Below are 25,911 nucleotides of genomic sequence, written 5' to 3'. Positions count from 1 at the left end.
GGCCACCCAGCTCCTCCCCTTTCTTGGGGTTCTGCAGTGTGGGGGTGCTGCTGAGGGGAGAACAGTGTGTTCTCCCAGGTGGTCTGGGCTAGCTGTAAGCCACAGTGTATCCCTGTGGACAGAACACCCCCAAAGTGCGGTTAACGCCTGTCTGGTTCTAAATGGTTGGCGTCCCCGGTTGCTGCAATGGACCGAACCAAACTCCCAGACACTAACCCCCTGAATTCTGGGGAAGGTCACAACCAGACTTGAGTCTGAGGCCAGCCTCTCTCCCAAATGGGCCAACCCAACACCCGCCCCTCTGGATCTGCATCCCAGCTCAGTGCCTCTGGCCTGTCTCTTGAGATAGCCCTAGACTGAGTGAAGTGCAGCCTGCATGCATGCTGCCTAGCAAAGTATTTCTCCTTGCTCCCTTCCAGCTCCCAGTAAGAGCTTGACCAGGCCACTTCCTACCCCTCTGCACTCATCCCAGGAGAACCCAGGACTCAGAAAATCCACACCCCACTGACCTTGTTCTTCAGCTCCCAAACATGGATTGTTACCCCACGGCTGGCCAGGGCCTCTCTGGATTTGCAGCTTGCCTTTCCCTGGAAATGACAGACATTCCTTCCTGGTGGGTTTTTCTCAGGTAGCTTTATCTCTTGACTCCCTCCAGACACAGGAAGGGGACTGGCAGCCACCCCAAGTGCGGCTCAGCCTGCCATTCCCAAGAAGGTGACCTGAGAGCAGCTCCTTGGTGTGTGAATCCAGAGCCATACTGGGCTGGGAAAGTTTCCCTGTGTCATGACCTGAGGCTGAGCCACCGCTGGGTGGCAATGACCAGAGGTGCTGAAAACCCAGGCAGTGATGGCAATAACTACGTGCTGCTGTGTGCTGGATCCTCTGCTGCAGCCTTTGGGAGGGGGGAGGGGAGTGAATTTCACCAGGACTATCAGACCTGCCTTGTGTTAGTCACGGCTCTTTCCTGGCCGCTGGACTGTGGGACATCTTCACTTGCAGTTGCTCATTCACATCCCATTTGAGGCCAAGAGCATCCCCCAAGGGTTTCTCTTGTTTGTAGCCTGAAGGGATCGTCCTATGCACAGTGCTCAGTAATGTCACTCCTCACCTGGCCAGAGGGGTCGCTGCTGAGCCACACGCGGCCCTTCCCCGCCCCATGGGCTCAGCATGATGTCTGCTGCTGCAGGGAAATGTACCTGTCTATTACAATGTATCGTGTCTGTCTCCCCGACTCCACACCTGGCAACTGCCTCTGGTAAGCAAGGTCTCAGCTGGTTACTCTGTCCCAAGCTTACACAGCCTCCCGCACAGGCTCAGCTCCGCTACCCCGGTGCTCAGAGAGAGGAGTCAAGTTGTGCAGGGGGTACAGTGACGGGATCCCCAGGGTACAACCTGGAACTGTGGGATCACTGTGCCCCCTGAACTCTGCAGCCTGGGGGCACAGTGGTCCCAATGCTTTGCTAATGACAAGCAGGAAACCCCTCCAGGTGCTGTTATCCCTCAGCCTCCAGCATGCAGAGACAGACCCAGCTAAACTGCATGAATGCTCTCCAAGCCACTCATGAACCATCCACAGGGAAACACCAGCGAATCCCCCCAGCCTCTAGCCTTGCACCCCAGAAATGTACCATCTTATACTGCTCAAGATCTTCTCTTGAACAATGCAAGCTCATTAATTAGTTTGCCACTTCGTCAAAGGATAGTGGACACGCACCAGCCTTTGTAATCTGAGCAGATTCCCCAAGCACTGGTGAACCCACTGGTAAAGATAAAACATTAAAATAAGTTTATTACCTACAGAAAGATAGCTTTATAAGTGATTATAAGTGGTAGGCATAAGGGTCAGAGCTAGTTACCTGAGAAATAAAAGTAAAATCACAGTCTAAATCCTAAACTCTATTAGACTAAGCAAGATTTGGATCAAACAGCTTTTCTCACCCCACTGGATGTCGCAGGCAGGTTATATACACAGGCTGAATTTCCTTCCTCCTCAGTTCAAAGTCTTTGTCTACCCACCATTCTTGTTGCCTTCAGCGTAGGTGAGGGAGGAGAGAGGTGGGTCTCATGATGCCGCTGTCCCTGTTTTATACTCTCAATTCATGGCCAAGGGAAGATACTGGCCCAAACGTGTCCTGGTGGGGATGGCTGAGTCACAGAGTTGAGGAATCCTCATTGTGTGGTACTTGTGCAACTGTCTCTTACAGAATTGTAAATCTCTTGTTTACAATTGCCCTGCTGGTCCATGACTTGTGCTGGTCGCTTAGTGCTCATTTGCATGTGGGTCACCTCTTTTGTTGCCACTGGAGAGCTAGGAGTGGGCATCTCCCAAACTCACAACCTATTTCAATAACAACCATGCAACAAACTCTCATCACTTCATACACACTAACGATATACAGATTTTGATAGAACAATGAGTTTCAGCAGATCATGGTCTTTCATATGGTGTCTTACATGGCATGCTCTGTAAGAAATATCACAACCATATTAATGTGGGGGTTACAGGGTGCTACTTTGAGGTCCAGTGCATCACAGGTACATAGCAGTGACCGTCTACTCAAGCTCCTCCCACAATCCCAAACCCCACCCACATGCCCAAGATCATAGAATCATAGAATATCAGGGTTGGAAGGGACCTCAGGAGGTCATCTAGTCCAACCCCCTGCTCAAAGCAGAACCAATTCCCAACTAAATCATCCCAGCCAGGGCTTTGTCAAGCCTGACCTTAAAAATATCTAAGGAAGGAGATTCCACCACCTCCCTAGGTAACGCATTCCAGTGTTTCACCACCCTCCTAGTGAAAAAGTTTTTCCTAATATCCAACCTAAACCTCCCCCACTGCAACTTAAGACCATTAGTCCTTGTTCTGTCATCAGCTACCACTGAGAACAGTCTAGATCCATCCTCTTTGGAACCCCCTTTCAGGTAGTTGAAAGCAGCTATCTAATCCCCCCTCATTCTTCTCTTCCGCAGACTAAACAATCCCAGTTCCCTCAGCCTCTCCTCACAAGTCATGTGTTCCAGACCCCAAATCATTTTTGTTGCCCTCCGCTGGAAGTTTTCCAATTTATCCACATCCTTCTTGTAGTTTGGGGCCCAAAACTGGACACAGTACTCCAGATGAGGCCTCACCAATGTAGAATATAGGGGAACGATCACGTCCCTCGATCTGCTGGCAATGCCCCTACTTATACATCCCAAAATGCCATTGGCCTTCTTGGCAACAAGGGCACACTGTTGACTCATATCCAGCTTCTCATCCACTGTAACCCCTAGGTCCTTTTCTGCAGAACTGCTGCCGAGCCATTCGGTCCCTAGTCTGTAGCGGTGCATTAGATTCTTCCGTCCTAAGTGCAGGACTCTGCACTTGTCCTTGTTGAACCTCATCAGATTTCTTTTGGCCCAATCCTCTAATTTGTCTAGGGCCCTCTGTATCCTATCCCTACCCTCCAGCGTATCTACCTCTCCTCCCAGTTTAGTGTCATCTGTAAACTTGCTGAGGATGCAATCCACGCCATCCTCCAGATCATTTATGAACAAAACCGGCCCCAGGACCGACCCTTGGTGCACTCCACTTGATACCGGCTGCCAACTAGACATGGAGCCATTGATCACTACCCGTTGAGCCTGACAATCCAGCCAACTTTCTATCCACCTTATAGTCCATTCATCCAGCCCACACTTCTTTAACTTGCTGGCAAGAATACTGTGGGAGATCGTGTCAAAAGCTTTGCTAAAGTTAGGGAACAACACGTCCACCGCTTTCCCCTCATCCACAGAGCCAGTTATCTCATCATAGAAGGCAATTAGATTAGTCAGGCATGACTTTCCCTTGGTGAATCCATGCTGACTGTTCCTGATCACTTTCCTGTCCTCTAAGTGCTTCAGAATTGATTCCTTGAGGACCTGCTCCATGATTTTTCCAGGGACTGAGGTGAGGCTGACTGTCCTGTAGTTCCCCGGATCCTCCTTCTTCCCTTTTTAAAAGATGGGCACTACATTAGCCTTTTTCCAGTCGTCCGGGACTTCCCCCGATCGCCATGAGTTTTCAAAGATAATGGCCATTGACTCCGCAATCACATCCGCCAACTCCTTTAGCACTCTCGGGTGCAGCGCATCTGGCCCCATAGACTTGTGCACATCCAGCTTTTCTAAATAGTCACGAACCACTTCTTTCTCCACAGAGGGCTGGTCACCTCCTCCCCATGCTGTGCTGCCCAGTGCAGTAGTCTGGGAGCTGACCTTGTTCATGAAGACAGAGGCAAAAAAAGCATTGAGTACATTAGCTTTTTCCACATCCTCTGTCACTAGGTTGCCTCCCTCATTCAGTAAGGGGCCCACACTTTCCTTGACTTTCTTCTTGTTGCTAACATACCTGAATAAACCCTTCTTGTTACTCTTAACATCTCTTGCTAGCTGCAGCTCCAGGTGTGATTTGGCCTTCCTAATTTCACTCCTGCATTCCCTAGCAATATTTTTATACTCTTCCCTGGTCATTTGTCCAATCTTCCACTTCTTGTAAGCTTCTGTAAGATCCAGCAATAGCCCCCAAAGAGCTGGATGGCTGTGCTCAAGTGACCAGCAGGGAAATAGTTAATGCTGCCAGTTAGTAGCATGTATTCCCAGGCTGGAGGAACAGGAGTCCTAGGGCAAATCTGTGCAGACAGTAGTGAGCTATACAAGGTACTTTCACAGCTCCTGCAACCACAGTATCCAAGCACAATACACATGTAGATAGTAGTGAGGCATCTAAATAGCCATGTGTATTCAATCACAAATTTTATATGGCCAGGCACCATTATAATGCATGTGAGATGCTCACCTTTGTGCACACTTTTCCACGTGGGCAGCCTCTGGTCTGTATGTTTGAAAAGTGGAGTGTTGTCATCATTAGGTTTAAGAGTTAACATACCATTAATCTGACGAAGGTAGTATTCCCCCCTCTCAGCTATTGTTTCAGTCTCTCTGCAGACTCAGGCAGGCAGTATGTTTAAAGTGCTCATCGTTGAGGTATCTAAGTGTTTCTCCAGACTCTGTCTATAACAGGGACTCTGGCCTCAGCCAAAGTAACTGGCCTTCAGCATCCAGTTGTCAGCATCCAGGTGGACCGAGTCTGAAATCTGTGGACATTTCTTTTCTGCACAGAGTGCCTGGAGATATCGACGAGGTCAACGCCCTCAAGCTGCAGGTCGATCAGTGGAAAATCCCCACCGGCTTGGAAGACCCTCATGTTCCTGGTAAGGGTTCCTGACCCCCCTCCCTTCACACATGGAATCCTGGTGCAAGGGGAAGTGGGGAGTGAGTCCTGGCTCTCAGCTTTGTGGGGGTGAAGCCAGCCAAGCCTGGGGTGGGGCCCTGGACAAGGGAGAGAGTGAGAGTAGAGTCCGAGAGCAGGCCTTGGGAATGGGGGGTGGGAGCCCACTTCAGGCACTGGGCATAAGCTGGGGAGGGAGATGAGGAGAGAAAGGACAATGCTAAGGTCTGGTGTGGCAGAGGGGATTGGAGAAGAAGAGCAACCTGGTCTGAGCACCAGGGGAAGAGCTGAGCATGCAGGAACCCTACGGGGGAAGCCCAGTACATGTGGCCCAGCCAGGTAAGCACCAGCTCCAAGGATCCCCAAGGCATAAACACAGGAGAGGAGAGCCCTCCCCAACAGTGTGAGCTGTCTGGCTGTAGGACGCAACGGGAGCCCCATCGTCTGGGACTGGAGCTGGGCCACAGGGGCCCTGGCCTCAGGTAAGGGTACACCACTGAATACAGCACATCCATCCCTCCCTTCTTGGAGCCTGGCTGCCCCCGGGGCCACGCAGATGCCAGAGCATGCACCAGCTCTCTCATGTCAGGATTAACATTTTAGAACAAGTGTCCATGCTGCACTGAGGCGGCTGCGTGGCGGAGGTCGGGCTCACCAACAGTTGCTGGCTTGTTAATCACAGCTGAGCGGCCGAGCATATCAGTATTTAAAGCCTTCCCGTTGATTCCAGCTGTATAATCCGCCAGCCCAGTCTGCTGAGCATCAGCTCTCTGCCTAATCCCTCTCCAGGACACAGAGCAGCAGGAGCATGGAGCTCACGGTGGGAGCATCTGCAAGGGAAAACTAGTAACATGGGATCAGTCCTAACCTCTCATATGGTAGGCTGGGGCCAGCGGAGCCAGCAAGAGTAGGGTGGACACTGACCCAGCCTGTGTAGGAGGATAATTAATTTCCCGCATACCCAAAACATAGCAAAGCATCTCAGGGAAGGAGTCTGATCACCGTTCCTCATAGTCAGTAAGGCCAAGAAGAGGTTCAGTTGTATTAACAATAGGATGAAGAACAATAAAGAAGTAGGACAATGGCCATTCTCTAAATCTGCTGTAACAACCTCATTGTCCCATCTCCAACAGGACACAGCAGAGATAGCAAAAAGCCCAGCAAGGGCGGCTGGTAATAGAGATGTGGGATCCCATAAGGGGATCTCATTCAAAAAAACATTGAGAGACACACAGTCTGCTCATAAACTCAAGTGACCTTGTGCATCACAGGTGAGATCTGGGGCATATTAGTTTGGAGAGTGGAGAGTGAGAGGAGGGCTATGAAATCACAAAGCAGAGAGAAGATGGATCAGTCTTCTACATACCCCATCTTGTGGCACAAGAACCAGGGAGTGCTCAGTGAGATGGCCACACGTTTAGAATGGATAAAGGAAGCACATAGGCAGCCTGTGGAACTCACTGCTGCAGGATATAAAGACAGATGGCTTAGGGACAGATTCTGTCTCGCTGACTCACACTGCATAGTACCACACAGGGCTGCTCATGGAATAAAGTGCTTCTCAGAATGAGTAATGAGGGCAGAATCCAGCCCTCAGTGTTTCAAAGAGCTAGCTGTTTGTATGAACACGGGTAGCAGTTTCAGTTCCCACTAACAAGATTGTCCAAGATAAGGGTTATCAAGCTGTGTGCTGCAGGTATAGAGTTGCCAACTGTCTAATCACACAAACTCAAACACCCTTGTTTCACTCCCTACCTCGCCCCTTCCCAAGGTCACACCCCTGCCCCGCCACTTCTCTGAGGCCTTGCCCCCCGCTCACTCCAGTCCCCCCCGTCACTCGCTCTCCGCCACCCTCACTCACTTTCACTGGGCCGGGGTAGGGGGTTGAGGTGCGGGATGGGGTGTGGGCTCTGGGCTGGGCGGTGGAACCAAGGGGTTCAGAGTGTGGGAGGGGGCTGCAGGCTGAGCCTGGGGCAGGGAGTTTGGGTGAGGGAGGGGGCTCAGGGCTGGGGCAGGGGGTTGTGGTGCGGGAGGGGGTGCAGGGTGTGGGCTCTGGTTGTGGTGCGGGAGGGGGTGTGGGGTGCGGGCTCTGGGAGGGAGCTTGGGTGCAGGAGGGGGCTCTGGGTTGGGGCAGGGGGTTGGGGTGTGGGAGGGGGTGAGGGTTGCGGGTTCTGGGAGGGAGTTTGGGTGTGGAAGGGGGCTCAGGGCTTGAGCAGGAGGTTGTGGTGCGGGAGGGGGTGCAGGGTGCAGGCTCTGGGAGGGAGTTTGGGTATAGAAGGGGGCTCTGGGCTGGGGTAGGGGGTTGGGATGTGGGAAGGGGTGAGGGGTGCAGGCTCTGGAACGGAGTTTGGATGCAGGAGGGGGCTCAGAGCTGGGGAAGGGGTTGTGGTGCAGGAGGGGGTGCAGGGTGCGGGCTCTGGGAGGAAGTTTTTGTGTAGGAGGGGGCTCAGGGCTGGGGCAGAGGGTTGGGGTGTGGTAGGGGGTGAGGGGTGCAGGCTCTGGAAGGGAGTTTGGATGCAGGAGGGGGCTCAGGGCTGGGGAAGGGGTTGTGTTCCAGGAGGGGGTGCAGGGTGTGGGCTCTGGTTGTAGTGCAGGAGGGGGTGTGGGGTGTGGGCTCTGGGAGGGAGTTTGGGTGCAGGCCAAATTCCAGGCCAATGGGATCTGCGGAGTCGGTGCTCAGGGCGGGGGCAGAATGCAGAGACCCTCCTGACCGCGCCTCCTCTTAGGGGTCTCTGCCGGACATGTCACCGCTTCCGGGAGCGGCACAGAGCCAGGGCAGGTAGGGAGCCTGCCTTAGCCCCGCTGCACCACCGGACTTTTAGCATCTTCTGAAATCTTCCGGGTGGGCTTCAGTGGCCTCTGGCAGATCGAGCCTGATTCCGGGAGACTCCTGGCCAAACTGGGAGGATTGGCAACCCTAGGTACAAACTGAGTTCAAATACTATGGAAAAGTTGAATACAGAGTGCTGGCAAAGGGAGGCCAGTTAGCTCTGTGTATACAGCCAAGGGGCTGGAAATCAGGGGAACTAGGTTCAAGTGCTGGTTTAGCCATACACTCATTTTGTGACCTTGGGAAGCTGCTGCATCTGTCTGGCTCAGATTCTTGCTCAGGAACCTCCCAGCCAGGAATAAGTCGCCAGTGTCCATGCATGGGGAATACTGTCCCAGAGAAGTGGTAGGAGCACCCTCACTAGAGACACTTCAAAGCAGACCAGTCCAAGCCTCGTAGGGAAAGTCCCATGCTCACCCCTTCAGGGATGGACTAGATGGGACTGAACATCTTAGACAGGATTTTGATTTCTGTGGTGCTCTTAGTGATGCATAAGCCAGACCAAATCTCTCCATTTAACACACCAGGGGTCATCAGCAGACATCCTAGGATAAGCCTATGTCCTCCGCTAGCCAGGGTGTCCAACCTCTACAACCCACTAGGACACGTGGCTCCATCTCGTTCTGTTCAGTAAGAGGTAATTTAACCCTGCAGGATAGGAGCGCGGATTTCTGCTCTATTACCTGTGGTAATCTCCTGCCATAACAGAGAGCAGCCGGCTGTAGCTTTTCTGTTCCTCTGGCCTGCAGGGTCTCTTTGGGGACTATGGAAGAGCACGTTGGCCTGTGCACGTGGGCTGGTTCTACATGAGTCCTCAGGAGCCCATTAGCTCCCTTGAGATGGGTTGGCGGGGCTAAAAGATGGCAGAACTGTTGGTGCTTTAGTTAGAGCCCTCTGCAGGGAATCCAGCCCTGGCAAGGCCTGGAAAGCATTTCCCAGGCTGAGCGAGTGCGTGCAGGGCAAAGGGAGCGTGTGTGACGGGGAGAGGCAGAAGGCGAGAGGAAGAACATGCTGTAGGGGCAGGGACCTGCAAGGGGATCAGCCTTTGATCCTGCGAAGGTTAGAATGCCAGTGTCCTTTGCGTGTAACCAGCACCAGCTGCTGTTGTGATCTAATTAGGGATGAGATGCCACCATGATGGGGCCCGGGGTACACCTGACAGGTCACTGTGCTGTCCTGGATACTTCCCCTCCCCAGGATCCTGGCATCCCATCAGGCAGGCTGCTCCCAGGGCCCAAGGAATCCTGCTCCGATAAGAAGTGTTAACCTCACCACCGGTTTTTAACAGAAGGGGAGGAATTTCAACCCCTCTGGTGAACACATTTAAGCCTCTCTCTGGGTGCAGCTAACCCCTCCATCCCTGGAAGGGCTCCCTGGCTAACAGTTGTCTGATGAGCAAATATTTTGCCTTTGAGATGTGCCAGCCCAAATGGCAGGTATCTCCACACCATTTCCACAGAGAATACCCCCATTCAACGCTCCCCTGGGAAAGTTATGCTCTCTCGCGGTGTCTCAGAGCACACCCCCAAGCGCTGAGCTGCAGTGAGAGCCACATTTACTCTGCATCAGCAATGAGACTGAGGTGATCCATCTAGAGGTTCAACTCCATTAGAAAGGGAGAGAGAGAGCCAAGGAGAGAGAAGCAGGGAAACCTTGTCTGCTTACTGCCAGTGAGGTAGTGGTGAGGCTGGTCCCCTTATCTTATGTGGCTAGCTAGGAGCCAGGCAGCAGCAGGGTGCTGGCTTTTGTCTCTGCTGGGCCTAGCAATACAGCAGCTCAGGGAAATGGCCAGGCAGCTGGAGGGTGTTGGCTTTTTGTCTCTGCTGGGCCTAGCAATACAGCAGCTCAGGGAAATGGCCAGGCAGCTGGAGGGTGTTGGCTTTTTGTCTCTGCTGGGCCTAGCAATACAGCAGCTCAGGGAAATGGCCAGGCAGCTGGAGGGTGTTGGCTTTTTGTCTCTGCTGGGCCTAGCAATACAGCAGATCAGGGAAATGGCCAGGCAGCTGGAGGGTGCTGTTTGGTGTCTGGCACTTCATGCCTCCTTGCAGAATGAAAATCTAGCCTTGCTGTGGCACAGAAGCTGGGAGATCCAGTGCCCCAGTCATGTGGGCAGGTCTAACCTGGGCGACTGCTGCACACCTTCCCCCACACCATTCTACGCTTCCGCCCAGCCATGGGACTGCCCTGAGTTCTGTTCAATGGAGTGAGAGGCTTGGAGGCGAGTGTTAACGCAGATCCTGACAGAGTCTGCAGCATCCCAGAGAAGCTAACACTGCGGTAGATTCTACAGGCCCTCCCACTGGCCAGCGGTGGGGAAACGGCCCAGCCCAGACTTTCGGCACAATGGTCCATGATTACAAATGCTCTTCAGTTCAGGTCATTACAGTACCCGTCCGAGCAGCTCCATGACACAGCGCCAGATCCCACAGTGGTGAGCGCAGGATAGACAGACAGCTCAAAGCCAGAGGGGTCTATTAGATCATGTAACCTGAGCTCCAGTGTGAAAGAGGCCAGAGAATTTCAGCCAATAACCCCACACATTGAGCCCAGTAACTCGTGTTTGACTAAAGCACGTCTGTATAGATACTGACAGGTTTCAGAGTAGCAGCCATGTTAGTCTGTATTCGCAAAAAGAAAAGGAGGACTTGTGGGACCTTAGAGGTGCCACAAGTACTCCTTTTCTTTTTGTATAGATACTGTGGCTGGAGGGACAGGTAGCTCTATGGATGGATAAATCTTCAGAAGAGGTAGGCCCCAGATCGCGCCCTTCCGCTCTTGTTCCCTAAGGTGTCTGTCTTGTTTGGACATGTTCTCTCTGGGCAAGGTTATCCCCCCCCTTCATTCTCTCACATTCACTCTCACGCTCCCGGTGTCAATGCAAGAAGCAGCTACAGCCTGCTCCTGCTGAGCAGTTTCCTTCAGCTAGCATCCTTCAGTCAGCTGGGGGTTGTTCTCCCTTCCCTGTGGAAATAGTGTGGTAAATAAGGCCTTACTTCATTCGCGATATTGCGGAAATTGCAGATCCTGCAATATGAGGCTTCCACTGCAGTTTTGATTTTCATTCGCTTACTTTGCACGGTCCACAGTTTTGCATACATTGAGGTTTGCAACACACACTTTTCCCCCCTTAGTATAGTGTGAGGCACTGACAGCTGCACAGGGAACACAGCTGGGAGGGGCTCAATTTCACAGCAGGGAGCCTACCAGCAGTGGAATTGACATTCTTGTCGGTTTCATGGCTGCTATTATTTCACATGTCCTCTCTGGTTGGGGCTGCCAGCCCAGCGCTGCACAAGGAAATTCGAAATAATTGGCTACAGTGGGTCAGTGTGGTGGGGTCAGATGCACTGTGGATCAGTGTGGTGAAGCACTCTGGGAGATTGGGACTCCCCCACCCCCCACCAGGGAGATCATACCCCACAGGCTGAGAGCAGCAGGCACCATGTATTTGAACCTACCGTGGCCTCCGGGTAGATTCCCTGCTGCATGTTAGCAGGGTTACACCTGGGATTCAAGAGGAGAGGGTGTCATGTCCTTGATGGGGCCACATCTAGACACATTTCACACCCAAGTGCTGGTTCCTCTGGGGTTTATCTAGCTATTTACAATGATTTTTCTCTCCAAAGCAGCCTTCTCCTGTCCCAGAGGAGGCTGCATGTCAGTGCTGGGTGTACGGGTGTAGTGACATGTACAGCCACCTGGGTCTGCTGAATGGAAGGGGAAGGGGGCCCATTGACTCATTTGGAGACAACTGTGCACTTTAGGGCAGGGCAGTTGCATCATTTGAGGCTGAACAGGGGATGCATGGTGCCTTTGTACAGTGGGGCAGGTGAGCTGACAGCAGTGGGGTTACTAGGGGTTTGGAAGGTTCTTTAGCATTTCCCATTTAGGTATCCAAAATGGCTTCCATCCAATCAGCAGCTAGAGCTCCCAACCCCAAGCACAGTCCTGTCAGGCACAGCAGCACCACCTGAGAATCCATTAGATGTTTCCAATTCAAGCACTGAGCCTGCCTGACCCTACTTAGCTTACCAGAGTTGACAGGTTCACACCACAAGCTGGTGTGAGTACAGGCACTCTTAGCAGCCGGACAGCCATTAACAAGCAGCCTTCCTGACCATTTGGAGATCTATGGGAGGGGCCTCCATTCCAGCTTGCCAGATGCTTGCTGGCCACAGCGAAGTCTTCCAGGTTTGCAGGCACAGCCAGCCCGGTGCTCCCACCAGCTTTCAGAGCTACGTGGGGCTGCTGGCTAAGCCGCTTACTCCATCCCTGGATTCCCTGCAGCCCTTGCTGTAACTACAGGGATGTCTGCTCATTTTCTTTATTATTCCCACATCCTGATTCCGCTCCCAGCGTTTCCTGTCAGTCGCACTATCAATCCACTGTCAGCAGCCAGGAATCATCCGCCAGGCTCCAAACCGCAGTCCAGTTGCACTCCCACATCCTGCTAGATGGGACGCCCTGTTCTCTCCTGCATCCTGATAACCTGCCCGCACTGTGTAGCTGCGGCCTGGAAAGGCCAGCTCTGAGGCTATGGCAAATCACTGTCCCTGGAGGCACGTTTCCATCTCCAGACGGTGCCTAATGACACTGGATGTTGGGGAGTTTTTAATATAGCGAACTGACATCTCTGGTAGCATTTTTATTGCTTCCTGAATTCTTTGTGAAGCTGTGGTAGGTGGGGGGAATGGACATTGCTGAGGTCTGTCCACATGCCAGAACTGTAGAATGAGCCAGGTACGTTATTAATAATAATTAATAATCATGGATTAATTCCTATGGAATCTTCCACCTCAGGATCTCAAAGCACTTTATCTATTGCTGCCTCACATCCCTCTTGGGGGGTACAATACAGGTCACGTGGCAATCATTTCAGTCAGCACTGGAGTGTAGCCACCTCTGGGGTGGAGCACAGCAGCTCACAGCAAGGCTGCATAACACTTCAGGACAGGAAGTGAAGAATACGGTGTCTAAGTGAAAACGCAGAAGATGATCTAGGGAGGTGCGTTACGGTCACCCACATTAGAATTTGTCCGAGACACCAGGGTCGTGCCCTAAGCTGTAAGAAGTGCTACCAGATCTGTAACAAACACAAGAGATCAGGGTCATGGTTTCACCTCTTGTCACCTCTGGTAGCGCTCCATGTTAGTCTGTGGGTCTAACCGAGACCGTATTTATTTTGATTGCAGTGGGGCTGGCAGGGAGCCTGGGGCTGCCTAAACCCAGTGGAAGAGAGGTTCCTCGAAGCAGAGTTTCTGTCAGATAGGTGCAAGAGGTGCCTAGGTGTTGAGCTTGCTGTCTGCCCGCCCCGGAGTCAGGCCTCCCCCTGGGGGAACAGAGCAACAGTTACGTTGGGGGGACTCCTGCCCCGCTGCCGGGCTGTCACAGTCAGGGATTGTTTTGGGGACAGAACCTCGATGGGAAGCAAAGGCACCTCTGTGGAGGGATTGGGGCTTGTCCCACATGCACAGGTCTCCTGCTCAGAAGCAGGCAGCTGCATGATGTTGGACCCTCCCCAGAGCTGACTGACTGCACAACACTGGCTTCCGTAGGACAGACGCAAGGTGTGCCAACCCCAGAGGGAATCGCGAGCAGTGCACGGAGTCTGCTTATAGCACTGAAACGCAGCCACCTCTGGGATGAGCGTGGCAGCACATTCCCTATCAGAAAAGGCTACACATGGTGTGTAGGAGGGACAGTGAAGAACCCCGTGTGCAGCTGACACTGCCGGGGGAGAGTTTTCCCACGAACCAGGACGAATGACTCTAGTGAACAGTGCCCTGGGATGCCAAATGAGCACAAGTGGACACACACACACACTAAGTCACGCACACCTCTCCGTACCACAGCACCCCTTGCGTTGTGCTGGGGCAGTGGGGCCTGTACTGACTAAGACGGGAGAGTGACCCCTACTGAGTCATAAATATAGCTTCCTGCAATGCCTGGGCTTTCTCCGGGTGGGGTAAGGGGCGTCATCTGGGAATCCTTTGTTTCCTTGGTTTTTATTTCAGTCCCTTGGAGGCAGCCTTCCCACATTGCTTGTAGCTACTTCTCTTGACTCCCAGCTGCACAGAGGGTCCTGGAGAAAGTAGCTCCGTGTATTTGCTCCTTCAGCACAGAAGAAGTTGTCACACCGGCTCACCATGTTATAGCTACGAAAGCCCATCCAGAGAGTTCCAAAGAGATTTATGTTTAAAAGGTGTTCTGTCTATTGAAGAGCAAATGCTATCATTGCCTTAGTTCGTTTGTATGACAGTGAAGACTGCGTTTCTGTACTCACTGAAGACCATTTTCACATGAGTGGAATGTGAACCCTGCCATCCTGGCCAAATTCCAAAGTGTTTCATTCCATTCTGCTTCCTACATCCTCCCTGCCATTTGGGTGCAGGATTCTCTTTCACTTCCTGCCCTGAAATGCTGGATGGCATTGATTAATGTTCTTAACAGCCGTCATGTTCCACCCCAGAGCTGGCTGCATTTCAATGGTGCGGGAAGTGCTTTGAGATTCCGTCTCGGCGGCTATCATCCTGGCTTTTGTTGCTTTGAGATTAGACTTGCAATATGTTGTTCTAAGGCACAGCCCCATGCACAACTTGGGCACTGCACTAGCGTGTGTGTGATGTGACGCATTTTGCAGCAAGCAAGGGATGCGTTGTTCTGGGTTCTATTGATTTGGATCATTAAGGCCCTAGCTGGCCACCCCAGCCTGGTGCCTGCCTCCCGGAGAGATTAGACCCGCTATCCTCAGTGCCACATAAACAATCAATCACATCACTTTCGTCCGTTTCCCTGCTAGCCAGTAAATGGGCTCCGGCAATGCCAGTCAGTAGTGACTGATGGCTGCTCATTTAACAGTGTAGCGCAGCCAGCAGGAAGGACACGTTGATCCCGATTGTAGCTCTCCCGTTGTTTAATGGGAACACCCCATAAGAGATGGCACCCAGCAGCCCAAGATGGGGCCATCTTGCCTTGCATGCTAGTGAACCTCAGTTCATAGCAGCCACACAGAGCTGTGTACTGCTGCTGCAGACAATGACCTGCTTGTGTATCCTGTCACAGCCCCATCATGCCCAGGCTGCGCACTGAATCTGACACATCTTTTCAGCCAACACCTAGGGGCACAGCGCACAGAGCTGAGAAAGAGCAGCACACTTGCATCAGCAGGCTGCTGAGCCATCAGGTGGCCCATCCATGCACACAGAACAAATGCTGGCACCATGTCTCCACTGAGACAAGGTCAGATGGGGACTGAGAGGGAGATTTCATCCTGGCAGATGCCGTGTGGCGGGTAAGCTGCAGTGATTACGGGGCCCTGAGTCCGCGGTGTCTCGGCTGCTGGCTTTCGGAAGCCAGGGAGCATGACTGCCTCCAGGGGGCAGTGTGTCTTCCAGATGTCTCTACAAAGAATTACCCCAGCCTGGGGCCATGGGAGCCTGGGTACAGTGCTGCTGGGCACAGTTCATGTGACATGGGGTCTGGCCCTGACATTCCCAATGCAGCCCTCACTTGGCAAAATTTGCCCGTGGCTGCTGTTTTGTGTAACCCCCGTCCTGTCAGGTACTGGCCGTGGCACCAGTACCAGCATCCCACAGCAGCAGGCAGCCCAGAGTGGGTCAGAAGCTGCACCTATAAGTTGCTGGGTATTAATGTAAAGATCAAATGAAGAACGACACCAAACTCCTCTCTTGCCATGCAGGGTCCTGGAGTGAATTTACCCTTGAAGCAAACTGGTCTCATACTCCTAGCCCAGCATTTTCATTGATACATTGCACCTTCCTTTCCAGGGATGAACCCGCTGCCGGGAGCTAGTCAGTATCATTTGACAAATGGGGAAACTGAGGCAGCAACCAGCCAGGACCTGAGCCTGCAGGCTCTTTGCAGGGGGAGCATTTTTCCCCTCCAGTGGGAATTCAGCCCATGGCAAAGGCAGGATTGGGCTCTAAGTAACCTGCTCATGCTGTGGCAGATCCCGGGCTAGAACTCAGGTCTTCTGGCTCCCAGTTGTGCCTTAAGCACAGGTTGATTCTTCCTCCTTTAGTTCACTGTAGCCTGACTCCTGTCTATAAAGGATTCACCTGGATGGACTCCCAGCAAACAATGGTCCCTCTAGTGCCAGATTTGTGGAGTGCCCACTTACCTGCCAGTTCCCTTTGGAGCAGCCTCTCAGGGAAGAGAGTGTAGGTGGGGAGCAGACAGCGGAAGGTTTCTGTGACAGTTTTTCCAACCAGCCTTCTCCCCCAGTAGGGTTAGCCAGTAAATCCTAAATCTGTTTGCAGGACCAGTGTGTAACTGTGTCCATAAAAACCCCACAGCTTGTCTCTCCAGGGAGAAAAGAGTAGCTCAGAAAGAAGAACATTATTATTGGCTTAACCAGGAGATCTTCAAAGATCTAAAACTCAAAAAAGAGCCCTACAAAAAGCGGAAACTCGGTCAAATTACAAAGGATGAATATAAACAAATAACACAAGTATGTAGGGACAAAATTAGAAAGGCCAAGGCACAAAATGAGATCAAACTAGCTAGGGACATAAAGGGTAACAAGAAAATAGTCTACAAATACATTATAAGCAAGAGGAAGACCAAGGACAGAGTGGGGCCATTACTCAATGACAGGGCAAAGACAATAACATAAAATGTGGAAATGGCAGGGGTGTTTAATGACTTCTTTGTTCTGGTTTCCACCAAGACTGGTGGTGATTGGATGTCTAACATAGTGAATGCCAGTGAAAATGAGGTAGGATCAGAGTCTAAAATAGGGAAAGAACAAGTCAAAAATTACTTGGACAAGTTAAATGTCTTCAATCACCAGAGCCTGATTAAATGCATCCTAGAATACTCAAGGAGCTGACTGAGGAGATATCTGAGCCATTAGCAATTATCTTTGAAAATTCATGGAAGACCAGAGACATTCCAGAAGACTGGAAAAGGGCAAATATAGTGCCCATCTATAAAAAGGGAAATAAGGACAATCCGGGGAATTACAGACCAGTCAGCTTAACTTCTGTACCCGGAAAGATAATGGAGCAAATAATTAAGCAATCAATATGCAAACACCTAGAAGGTAATAAGGTGATAAGTAACAGTCAGCATGAATTTGTCAAGAACAAATCGTGTCAAACCAAGCTGACAGCTTTCTTTGACAGGGTAACAAGCCTTGTGGATGGGGGGAAATGGTAGATGTGGTGTATCTTGACTTTAGTAAGGCTTTTGATACTGTCTCACCTGACCTCATAAACAAACTGGGGAAATACAATCTAGATGGAGCTACGATAAGGTGGGTGCATAACTGGTTGGAAAACCATTTGCAGAGAGTAGTTATCAGTGGTTCACAGTCATGCTGGAAGGGCATAACGAGTGGGGTCCTGCAGGGATCAGTTCTGGGTCTAGTTCTGTTCAATATCTTCATCAATGATTTATATAATGGCATAGAGAGTACACTTATAAAGTTCGCGGACAAATTCAAAATGATCTGGACAAATTAGAGAAATGGTCTGAAGTAAATAGGATGAAATTCAATAAGGACATATGCAAAGTGCTCCACTTAGGAAGGAACAATCAGTTGCACACATACAAAATGGGAAATGACTCCCTAGGAAGGAGTACTGGGGAAAGGGGTCTGGGGGTCATAGTGGATCACAAGCTAAATATGAGTCAACAGTGTAACACTGTTGCAAAAAAAAGCAAACATCATTCTGTGCTGTATTAGCGGGAGTATTGTAAGGAAGACACAAGAAGTAATTCTTCCTTTCTACTCTGCGCTGATTAGGCCTCAACTGGAGGATTGTGTCCAGTTCTGGGCGCCACATTTCAGGAAAGATGTGGACAAATTGGAGAAAGTCCAGAGAAGTGATGAAAGGTCTAGAAAACATGACCTATGAGGGAAGATTGAAAAAAATGGGTTTGTTTAGTCTGGAGAAGAGAAGACTGAGAGGGGACATGATAACAGTTTTCAAGTACATAAAAGATTGTTGTTACAAGGAGGAGGGAGAAAAATTGTTCTTGTTAACCTCTGAGGCTAGGACAAGAAGCAATGGGCTCAGATTGCAGCAAGGGAGGGTTAGGTTGAACATCAGGAAAAACTTCCTGTCAGGGTGGTTAAGCATTGGAATAAATTGCCTTTGGAGGCTGTGGAATCTCCATCATTGGAGATGTTTAAGAGCAGGTTGGACAAACACCTGTCGGGGATGGTCTAGACAATAGTCCTGCCTTGAGTGCAGGGGGCTGAACTAGATGACCTCTCGAGGTCTCTTCCAGTTCTATGATTCTGTGATTGATCAGTTCCTCTTCCCATGGCAGGAGAATGCCACATTACAGACTCTCTTTGAGCATGTATCTCACTGACCAAAGGGCTGTTCTGCCAAATACTGCTTACCAGTGCACTTCCTTGGCGGTCTCCCACGCCAGCACCGGCCCGGCCAGCGGTGAGCGGAGCTGGCTGAAAGGCAGTGGAGATTATTCCAGCCCTTTAAGCAAAATAGAAACTGGATTTCCATTCGCCATCTTTTCTCATTTGCTTTTGTGCGAGCAGGTTTTGGGTTCCCATGGATTTGGGTCCCTGCCCCTGGCTGATCCTCATTCTGTGATGACGTAGCAAACTCCCTCACAGCACAGCTGCCCCTCTCCGTGGTGCCCGCATAGGAGGATGAATCTGTGCTGCTGGTGCCCCAGTTAGGGCTGGCCCATGGCATCTGTATGGGGTCGAGTCATGGGGTTTTTCCACGGCTGCCTCTTTTGTTCATTGCATGACTCCTGACCAGTCCAGAGCCCTGACACAGAGGCTCTACCTGTCTCCTTCCCCTGCGTCTCTCATAAGCTGGATGCTTCTTGTTCTCTGGCTGTCATTCAGCTTCCTCTTGGCCTGAGGCTGTGCACTCTCAGTGACCCAGTTCCAGGGCTTTGTGCATCGATACACACCACTTACAGAATCCACCTGGTTGTGCCGGTGCCCATCTTTGGCTGGTGCATTGCTGCTCCCTGGGATGCCCAGGGTGACGTTTTCCTGCAGCTGCAGCGATTCCTCAGGAAACCTGCCTTGGCTGTAATTGCTGCGCTCTGAGTCAGTAAAGCTGCTCTGCATTGTTAGCCCTGCAATGGGCTGGTTGCAGGAAATTGATCAGCAAGTGCTCTGGGAACCATCTCCTCTCTCTAACTTGGCTGAGCGCAGATGCATGACTGAGGGTCTGGGTCTGTGAGCTGAAGAGGGGCTGGCACTGTCAAACCAAGTGTATGCTCTATAGAAACAGTGGGCTTGCCAGAGCGAAACAGGAATAGAAATGGGCCTGGGGGTGAGGTGTTAAATATTACTGGATTTAAACCTCTCACCGTCAGTGGTGGGAAACATAAATATAATCAGCCCCTTGGTTCTGGATAAGAGCCTCCTACTGCTGTGACGGGTTCGATCATAGAGCCCCCTTGGGACTGTTACCTGATGTGCTTAGACTACCTCTGAGCCTGTTTTCTCTGTCAGCTTGGGCCTCCAGAACCCTGTCTTGTTGAGCGAGACACACTAGCCTGCTGCAACACAGACCCAGGGTCTGAACCACGCCCCCAAAGCTGCAAACGTAACTGAAAACATCTTAGCAAGTGCTCCTGTCTCCAGCACCCAGACACCCAGCTCCCAATGGGATCCAAACCCTAAATAAATCTTTTTTTATTTTTAAAGCTTATACAGGGTAAACTCATAAATTGTCCGCCCTCTGTAACACTGATAGAGAAATATGCACAGCTGTTTGTTCCCCCAGGTATTAATCACTTACTCTGGCTTAATTAATAAACAAAAGTGATTTTATTAAGTATAAAAAGTAGGATTTAAGTGGTTTCAAGTAGTCATAGACAGAATAAAGTAAGTTACTAAGTAAAATAAATCAAAATACGCAAGGCTAACTTAATACATTAAGAAACTGAATACAGGTAAATCTCACCCTCAGAGATGTTCAAATAAGCTTCTTTCACAGACTAGACTCCTTCCTAGTCTGGGCCCAATCCTTTCCCCTGGTTCAGACCTTGTTAGTTCCAGCAGGCATCTTAGGTGAAAAGCAGGGGATTCCACATGACTGGGACCCTTTGTTCTGTTCCACCCCCTTTAATAGCTTTGGCACATGGAGGGAATCCTTTGTCTCTCTCTGCGTTCCCACCCCTCCTTCTAAATGGAAAAGGACCAGGTTTAAGATGGATTCCAGTACCAGATGACATCAGGGACACAGAAAGGCTTGCAAGTAAACAGAGCCATTTACAACCAATTGTCCTAGTTAATGGGAGCCATCAAGATTCCAAGCCACCATTGATGGCCCACACTTTGCATAGTTACGGTAGGACCTCAGAGTAATACTTCATATTTCTAGCTTCAGATACAAGAATGATACATTCATACAAATAGGATGAACACACTCAGTAGATTATAAGCTTTGTAATGATACCTTAAAAGAGACCTTTTGCATAAAGCATATTCCAGTTACATTGTATTTACACTCATAAGCATATTTCCATAAACATATGGAGTGCAATCTGCTACCTGTTAATGGACTTGCTCCTTTAGCTCAAGTGGCAGAGGCTCCTGGAGTTAGCGCTAAAAGTCCTGGGTTCAGTTCTTGCTCATGACCCCTAATAGGGAGCCATCACAAAAACCCAACAGCCTTGAATGTGTGGGTGAGAAGCAGAAGCCCAACTCCTCATCTGGTGTCGATCAGGGGAGGTTCACTGACTCCTGCCAATTCCATCTGAGGATCTGGCCCCCAAAGGGAAGGTGACCCGCCTAGTTTCCAAGGGGAGTGAAATGCAACAAAGTATATAAGCAGCATTGGGGCGAACGGCCGGTTAGATTCCTGGAAGAGCTGTTTGCTGTGGTCCCCGGCAGTGGCTTTCCCCCAGAACCCTTCTCCCAATGGGCTAAGGATACGTGCTCTCTCCCAAGTGTGCAGCATCGATCGCTCTCTAAGCAGCGACGCTTCCTGCGAGTTGGTGCCCAGTGTAGGACTCTAAACCGAACCAAAACAGCACCCATGGAAGCACGCTCCCTTCAGCCTTGGGCCAGTCGCTTCATGCCTGACCTTTGCGTTTATGCCAGGGACGACTAGCGGCCGGCCCTCTGCACATTGGGGCAAGGTGGCTGTGAGCTCTGGGGCTCACTCATTAGCTGCCACAGGCTTCTTGGCTGAAATCCATTGGATAGAGCCAGTGCCCTCAGATGGCCGTAACTACAAGGACCTTTGTACATTGATAAGCTGTCGTCCTCCTCGGGGATCTGATAGAAACACCACAGTCCCTCCCCCGCCTCACCCCATACCCAGGGGCCCTAGAAATGCCATATCTCCTCCCCCCACCTCACCTGAACTCAGGGGCCCATAAGGAACAAGTGGGTCAGATTTCAAGTCTGTACGTAGAAAGATGAACAATTGAAATCCCGAGGCAGGTTGGTGACTCTGATGGGAAGGTCAGTCGGAGATCAACATGGCATGGGAGCGCCTGCCACATGTCAAGATGCTGGCTCCTTGGGGACATGGAAATGATGGCACTGCCATGCCGGGACAGACCTCCACGTAGGATTAGGTGGGGGAGAAGCAGAGAGTGAAACTGACTAGGCTGCTTGGATTGCCCCAGGGGCGCAGCTGGCATTCCAAACTCTCTAAGAACCCTGGCTACATCAAAGCTGCCCCAAGTCAGATTTGCTGGATCGGGGCTTCCAATGCCTGGTGCACTCCCCCATTCATGCTGCCCACACCCCCACATGCCCTGCCCCACTCTACCCAGCACCCTGCCCCATCCCTGCACACTCAGCTCTGCATCTCTCTTTTTTAACCTAACACGAGCTCTGCTACTTGTCTCCTCTCCGCAGCGTCATTGCTGAAGCTCTGGTACCGGGAGCTGGAGGAGCCGCTGATTCCCCATGAGTTCTACGAACAGTGCATCACCCACTACGAGAACCCAGAGGCAGCCATCGCAGTCATCCACTCTTTGCCCAGGATCAACAAAACGGTGCTCTGCTACCTCATCCGCTTCCTACAGGTAGGGCAGGGGGGCGGGCTCCAGCCAGGGGGGCTCACCCGTGGCTGTGTTGATACAGTCCTCTGCCTTGTCACGCAGCTCACTCCCAGCTTCGCTGCACTTATGGACGCTATTGCATTGACCCTTGTTGTGTTCTGGGGATTTGGTACTGTATCACTCAGCCACTGTAAATAAGACCGATAAGCTCACTGATATTGTTACTCGGGCTGTCAAGCAATTAAAAAAAATTAATCATGAGTAATCATGCAATTAATCATGCTGTTAAAAGGTAATAAAATACTATTTGTATAAATATTTTTAGATGTTTTCCACATTTTCAAATATATGGATTTCAGTTACAACACAGAATACAAAGTGTACGGTGCTTACTTTATATTTATTTTTTATTATAAATATTTGCACTGTAAAAATAAAAGAAATAGATTTTTCAATTTACCTAATACAGGTACTGTAGAGCAATCTCTTTATCATGAAAGTTGAACTTACAAATGTAGAATTACGTACAAAAAATAAGTACATTCAAAAATAAAACAATGTGAAACCGTAAAGCCTACAAGTCCACTCAGTCCTACTTCTTGTTCAGCCAGTCGCTCAGACAAACAAATTTGTTTACATTTGCAGGAGATAATGCTGCCCGCTTCTTGTTTACAATGTCACTAGAAAGTGAGAACAGATGGTTTCATGGCACTGTTGTAGCCGGCGTTGCAAGATATTTATGTACCAGATGCACTAAAGATTCATATGTCCCTTCATGCTTCAACCACCATTCCAGAGGACATGCAGCCATGCTGATAACGGGTTCTGCTCAATATCGATCCAAAGTAGTTCAGACCAACACATGTTCATTTTCATCATCTGAGTCAGCTGTCAGCAACAGAAGGTTGATTTTCTTTTTTGGTGGTTCGGGTTCTGTAGTCTCCGCATCAGAGTGTTGCTCTTTTAAGACTTCTGAAAGCATGCTCCACACCCCATCCTGAGCAAATTTTGAAAGGCACTTCAGATTCTTAAATCTTGGGCCAAGTGCTGTAGCTATCTTTAGAAATCTCACATTGGTACCTTCTTTGCGTTTTGTGAAATCCGCAGTGAAAGTATTCTTAAAATGAACAACATGTGCTGGAACAACATCATCTGAGACTGCTATTAACATGAAATATCTGGCAGAATGCTGGTAAAACACAGAGCAGGAGACATACAATTCTCCCCCAAGGAGTTCAGTCACAAATTTAATTAGCGCATTATTTTTAATGAGTGTCATCAGCATGGAAGCATGTCCTCTGGAGTGGTGGCCAAAGCATGAAGGGGAATATGAACGTTTAGCATATCTGGCATATAAATAACTTGCAATTCCAGCTACAAAAGTGCCATGTGAATGTCTGTTCTCACTTTCAGGTGACACTGTAAATAAGAAGTGGGCAGAATTATCTCCCATAAATGTAAAAAAACTTGTTTGTCTTAGCAATTGGCTGAACAAGAAGTAGGACTTAGTGGACTTGTAGGCTCTAAAGTTTTACATTGTTTTGTTCTTTAGTGCAGTTATGTAACAAAAAAAATCTACATTTGTAAGTTGCACTTTCACAATAAAAAGATTGCACTACAGTACTTGTATGAGGTGAACTGAAAAATACTATTTCTTTTGTTTATAATTTTTACATTGCAAATATTTGTAATAAAAATAATATAAAGTGAGCAGTGTACACTTTGTATTCTGTGTTGTAACTGAAATAAATATATTTGAAAATGTAGAAGAATGTCCAAAATATTTAATAAATTTCAATTGGTATTCTATTATTTAACTGTGAGATTAAAATTGCGATTAATCGTGATTAATTTTTTTAATCAGGATTAATTTTTTTGAGTTAATCACGTGAGTTAACTGCGATTAATGGACAGCCCTAATTGTTACCCTTCCATGTTACCCCATGTGTACATCACATTACAGCAGTGACACACATTTCCTGTCCTTCCTGGCCCAACACTGGACACAAAGCTACACACAGAGCCACAGCTCATAATAATAGTCACACTTCAGGGCAACTACTGCTGCATTCCCCATCCGTGGCCCACCAAGGGCATCCACTGTAGGCTTCTGGCTCCCAGCCATCACCTCTCTTGGTGAGAGATCCGCATCTCACTCCCTCCTGACTGGGGTTTTAAGGCTACACAGCTCCCTGGGTTACACTGCAATGTCCCCAGCAAACCAGACCAGCTAAACAGCCCAGAGCCTGTGCCTTGCTTTCTTTGCAATGGCCATGACCAGTGTGTTGCCTGCAGTTATAAGGTGTTGCCTGCAGCTGAGTTATCCTACAACTCCTTCTAAGCAAGTACATTTATTCATAAGCTAAAAGCATTACAGAGAAAATGTGTTAAAACAATCAAAGAACCTACACGCCTGCTAAAAAGCCTACCAGAGATCACCCATTGGAGCCCTGTCAACATGCATCCCTACCTCGAGGGAACTCCCTCCTGCTCGGACACAGCATTGCAGGGGACTTTGCATCACACCCCCTCTGGAGGCCACTTTCTCAGCGATAATGACCAGCCCCAGCCAGTCTCTTCTCTGGACTCTCTTACTTGGTCTCCTGTGGCTCCATCCTCCGGCCAAGTGACAAAACTTCAGTCCCCTTCCGGGGTTCAGCTCTAAGCCAAAGGTCCTTCACTACCACCACCACCCCAGCCTTTTCCCTGATGGCCTTCTGCCCCTTGTAGGCATCTGTCTCATTCCCTGGTCCTTGCAGAGCCTACCTAAGGCTCTCTCCACTCTAGGGCCCCACCACAGGAGCTGACCCTGCTCCTGTAGCTCTGCTCTCTGGCCACAGCCAATCCCAGTGACTGGACCTGCCTTCACGCCCTTCCCATGGAGAGGGAGCTCCCCAGAGCTCCTCTCTCCTGGGTCTTTTCCCCTCAACCACCCTGCTCAGCTGCTTATACAACCCAGCTCCACCGCCTCTGGCCAGGTCATTCGTTAATCACCTCCCAGGTGCGGAGCATAGCTAAGCAGGTTCTTTCCTTTGCTTTACAGGTGATGGGGTTAAGCCCATCACAGGCCTAGTAGGGTAAGTCCTTCCCCAAGGATGGTGTGCCCCTTAGGCAGAAGGTCCTGCTCACTCGCTGGAGCAGAAAGCAGGCCCCGAGTCAGTTTAAACTCAGGCTATTTATCCCAAAGGTCTTTCTTTGTCTGTTGGTGTCTGGAGAACCCAGTCTGAACCAGTCTAGGGAGCCTCTCCAGGAGGGGTGGACCTCTCGAGGGGTCGCAACCTGGCTGGTTTGCCTTGATCACCTCCCACGGGTTTTAGTTCCTGGAGGAGCTGTGGTCCCCCTCCCCCATGGAGTAGAACACAGTCAGACATAAACCATTCAATTAAAACAATGGACCGCAAAGGAGAAAGTCGCCGTTCCTGTCACAAGCCACAGTTAATATCTCGCTTCTCTCTAGCGCTAGCAATCCCAGTGTTGTAGCCCTTAATGGCATTTACTGGGTAACTGTCTCTCACTTTGTGGGTGTGCAGTCCCCGGCACCACAGGGGCTGCAGCCTCAGTCTGGGGGGCTGGGCTGCCCCAGCCCAGTGGGGACTCTGAACTCAGTGTTCGTGCAGCCCCTGGCAAAATGGGAGCCCCGATCTCAGGCAGGGGCTGTGCAGCACCTGGCACTTGGGGGCCCTGGTCTCAGTCACGGCCTCTAGGGGCTGCCGGGACGCACAGATAGTAACAGATGGCATTAAGGAACAGATCCAGAACTGGGCAAGCAGAGGGGTGGGCAGCAGACCAGGCCCGGGTCTGTGACGCTGGCAGACACCTGGGCGGTGCTAATAGCTGAGACGGTAAT

The 25,911-nt window shown here is 50.4% G+C and overlaps 1 protein-coding gene across 3 annotated transcripts in view; it reads left to right on the top strand.

Annotated features, from left to right (window-relative positions):
- Nucleotides 1–25,911, top strand: part of ARHGAP39 (Rho GTPase activating protein 39) — a 421,649-nt gene that overhangs the window by 389,659 nt on the left and 6,079 nt on the right. For all 3 annotated transcript variants that reach the window (XM_073329927.2, XM_073329928.2, XM_073329926.2), the window contains 2 exons: nt 5,146–5,237; nt 21,919–22,088. In XM_073329927.2, coding sequence (XP_073186028.1) covers nt 5,146–5,237; nt 21,919–22,088 — 262 coding nt within the window. The remainder of the gene's footprint in view (nt 1–5,145; nt 5,238–21,918; nt 22,089–25,911) is intronic.

The sequence above is a fragment of the Lepidochelys kempii genome, chromosome 2 (assembly GCF_965140285.1).
Source record: "Lepidochelys kempii isolate rLepKem1 chromosome 2, rLepKem1.hap1, whole genome shotgun sequence".
Lineage (NCBI taxonomy): Eukaryota > Metazoa > Chordata > Testudines > Cheloniidae > Lepidochelys > Lepidochelys kempii.
This window is presented reverse-complemented; position numbering and strand designations above follow the sequence as displayed.